This window comes from Nanorana parkeri, unplaced genomic scaffold, assembly GCF_000935625.1.
Source record: "Nanorana parkeri isolate BGI_ZX_2015 unplaced genomic scaffold, ASM93562v1 scaffold4148, whole genome shotgun sequence".
NCBI lineage: Eukaryota > Metazoa > Chordata > Amphibia > Anura > Dicroglossidae > Nanorana > Nanorana parkeri.
The window spans coordinates 16,093-19,057 of NW_017310415.1; the positions used below are offsets into that span (position 1 = coordinate 16,093).

Sequence of the window (2,965 nt, forward strand, 5' to 3'; positions counted from 1 at the left end):
GCCCCCCTGGGACCCCTGCAGGTAATAGGAGTGACTGCCCCCCTGGGACCCCTGCAGGTAATAGGAGTGACTGCCCCCCTGGGACCCCTGCAGGTAATAGGAGTGACTGCCCCCCTGGGACCCCTGCAGGTAATAGGAGTGACTGCCCCCCTGGGACCCCTGCAGGTAATAGGAGTGACTGCCCCCCTGGGACCCCTGCAGGTAATAGGAGTGACTGCCCCCCTGGGACCCCTGCAGGTAATAGGAGTGACTGCCCCCCTGGGACCCCTGCAGGTAATAGGAGTGACTGCCCCCCTGGGACCCCTGCAGGTAATAGGAGTGACTGCCCCCCTGGGACCCCTGCAGGTAATAGGAGTGACTGCCCCCCTGGGACCCCTGCAGGTAATAGGAGTGACTGCCCCCCTGGGACCCCTGCAGGTAATAGGAGTGACTGCCCCCCTGGGACCCCTGCAGGGAATAGGAGTGACTGCCCCCCTGGGACCCCTGCAGGTAATAGGAGTGACTGCCCCCCTGGGACCCCTGCAGGTAATAGGAGTGACTGCCCCCTCAGCGCACACACCTGTTCCCGTTCTCATGTTCCGTGTCCGCACAGTCCGGTTTGGTCCACACGTTGAACTCGTAGTCCGCGCTCTGCGTTGGGCCCCCATTTGGTGTCTCGTCGTCTCCGTCCAATCGCTCGACTTTCTCCACCCGACCCAAATTCCCCGAATCAAACCTGGAGCTGAAGAGTAATCCCCCGCAGCGGACTTCCATCCCTATACGCCGGGACCGAGCATCCTCTGCAAGACAAATCATCACACGCGTGACAGAGGACACGCATGACACGGACCGAGCATCCTCTGCAAGACAAATCATCACACGCGTGACAGAGGACACGCAATGTACACGCCAAGCACGGGACCGAGCATCCTCTGCAAGACAAATCATCACACGCGTGACAGAGGACACAGAGTATACACGCATGACCGAGCATCCTTTGCAAAACAAATCATCCCACGCTTGACAAAGGACACGCAATATACACGCCAAGCATGGGACCGAGCATCCTCTGCAAAACAAATCATCACACGCATGACAGAGGACACAGAGTATACACGTATGACACAGACCGAGCATGCTCTGCAAAACAATTCATTACACGTGTGACAGAGGACACGCAATATACACATATGACACGGACCAAGCATGCTCTGCAAAACAAATCATCACACGCGTGACAGAGGACACGGAATAATCACATACCGACCCCCCATGTAAGAGGACACCCCTCCCACTGACCACCCATGTACTGCACCACTGACTGACACAACAATTTCATCGCACCTACTACACATACATGACACACGCACCTCACCCCAGATATCCCAGAGCCTCTTCCTCTAGCATTACTGGTGTATGTAACATGTATGATATGAAGTCATCTATTGACCTTCTCTGCTAGAAGACACGGTGCGTGCAGCTCCTCTCTCATGTCATGTATGTGGCCCATCATCCCTGATACAATCATGTATGTCGGCCACAGTCCCTATATCAGGTGTCATGTGACCTCCAAGATATACAGAGCATTCAGGAAGCATTCAGACCCCCCACATGGTGCAGCCGGATACTACACGTGTCTCTCATCAATCTGCACTCAGCATCCCATAATGACAACACCATGTGCATAAGTATTCACACCCCGTCCTACATCACATGACACTGAGCTCAGGCTCCTCCCATTCCTCTTCATCATTGCTGAGATGTTCCTAAACATGAATTGGAGTCCTCCTGGGGTACATGGCATGGATGGGAGTCCTCCTGGGGTACATGGCATGGATTGGAGTCCTCCTGGGGTACATGGCATGGATGGGAGTCCTCCTGGGGTACATGACATGGATGGGAGTCCTCCTGGGGTACATGACATGGATGGGAGTCCTCCTGGGGTACATGACATGGATGGGAGTCCTCCTGGGGTACATGGCATGGATGGGAGTCCTCCTGGGGTACATGACATGGATGGGAGTCCCCCTGGGGTACATGACAACACCAGAGCACAGCGGCCTCCATAATTCTCACATCCCTCCCGGGGGGAGGGGCCTCGGGATGAGAGAGGAGGGGCCTCGGGATGAGACTCGGGAAGAGAGGAGGGGCCTCGGGAAGAGAGGAGGGGCCTCGGGATGAGAGGTGACCCCGATGGTCACTGTGACTGAGCTCCAGAGGTCCTGTGTGGGGAGGGGACACAACCATCACTGCGGCCCTTCCCCCCGATCTGGGCCAGATGGAAGCCCCTCCTCCTCCATGCAGCTAAAGGACTCTCTGAGGAGGAAGAAGATTCTCTGGTCTGATGAAGCAAACATTGGACTGTGTGACCTCATTATGTCTGGAGGAAACCCGGCTCCTCCCATCACCCGCCCAATACCATCCCAACTGTGAAGCACGGTGGCAGAGTCATGCTGGGGGGGAGGTGCTGGGAGGCGGGGTCAGGGATGAAAGCTGAATGGAGCAAAGTACAGAGATCTCCTCAGTGACAACCTGATCCCCACCGCTGAGGACAACACAGGAGGGGCCCCCGCCGGAGCCCGGACCTGATCCCCACCGCTGAGGACAACACAGGAGGGGCCCCCGCCGGAGCCCGGACCTGATCCCCACCGCTGAGGACAACACAGGAGGGGCCCCCGATCTGGAGAGACCTGAACATGGCCGACGGTCCCCATCCAACCTGACCGTGCCAAGGCAGAGAATCCCCCAATCCCGGGGGGCCAAGCCTGTGGCGTCAACCCCAAACTACCGGAGGCGGAGCCTGCTGCTGGAGTCCTGAGCACAGGGTGTGAATACTTATGTGCATGGTGCTGTCACTCTGGGGTGCGGAGTCATCAGGCTGCACCATGTGCGGGGTCTGAATGCTTCCTGAATGCTCTGTGTATGCAGTATATACCCGGTACACACACGCGCGCACACACACACACACACACACACACACACACAC

The 2,965-nt window shown here is 57.3% G+C and overlaps 1 protein-coding gene across 1 annotated transcript in view; it reads right to left on the bottom strand.

Moving 5' to 3' along the window:
• The window catches only part of AGBL5 (ATP/GTP binding protein like 5), a gene marked incomplete at its 3' end in the record, with an annotated part of 19,855 nt that overhangs the window by 15,974 nt on the left and 916 nt on the right, over positions 1–2,965 (bottom strand). Inside the window, exons 2-3 of the mRNA XM_018575564.1 lie at positions 885–911; positions 560–758 (exon numbers count right to left, since the gene is read on the bottom strand). Coding sequence (XP_018431066.1) covers positions 560–753 — 194 coding nt within the window. The remainder of the gene's footprint in view (positions 1–559; positions 759–884; positions 912–2,965) is intronic.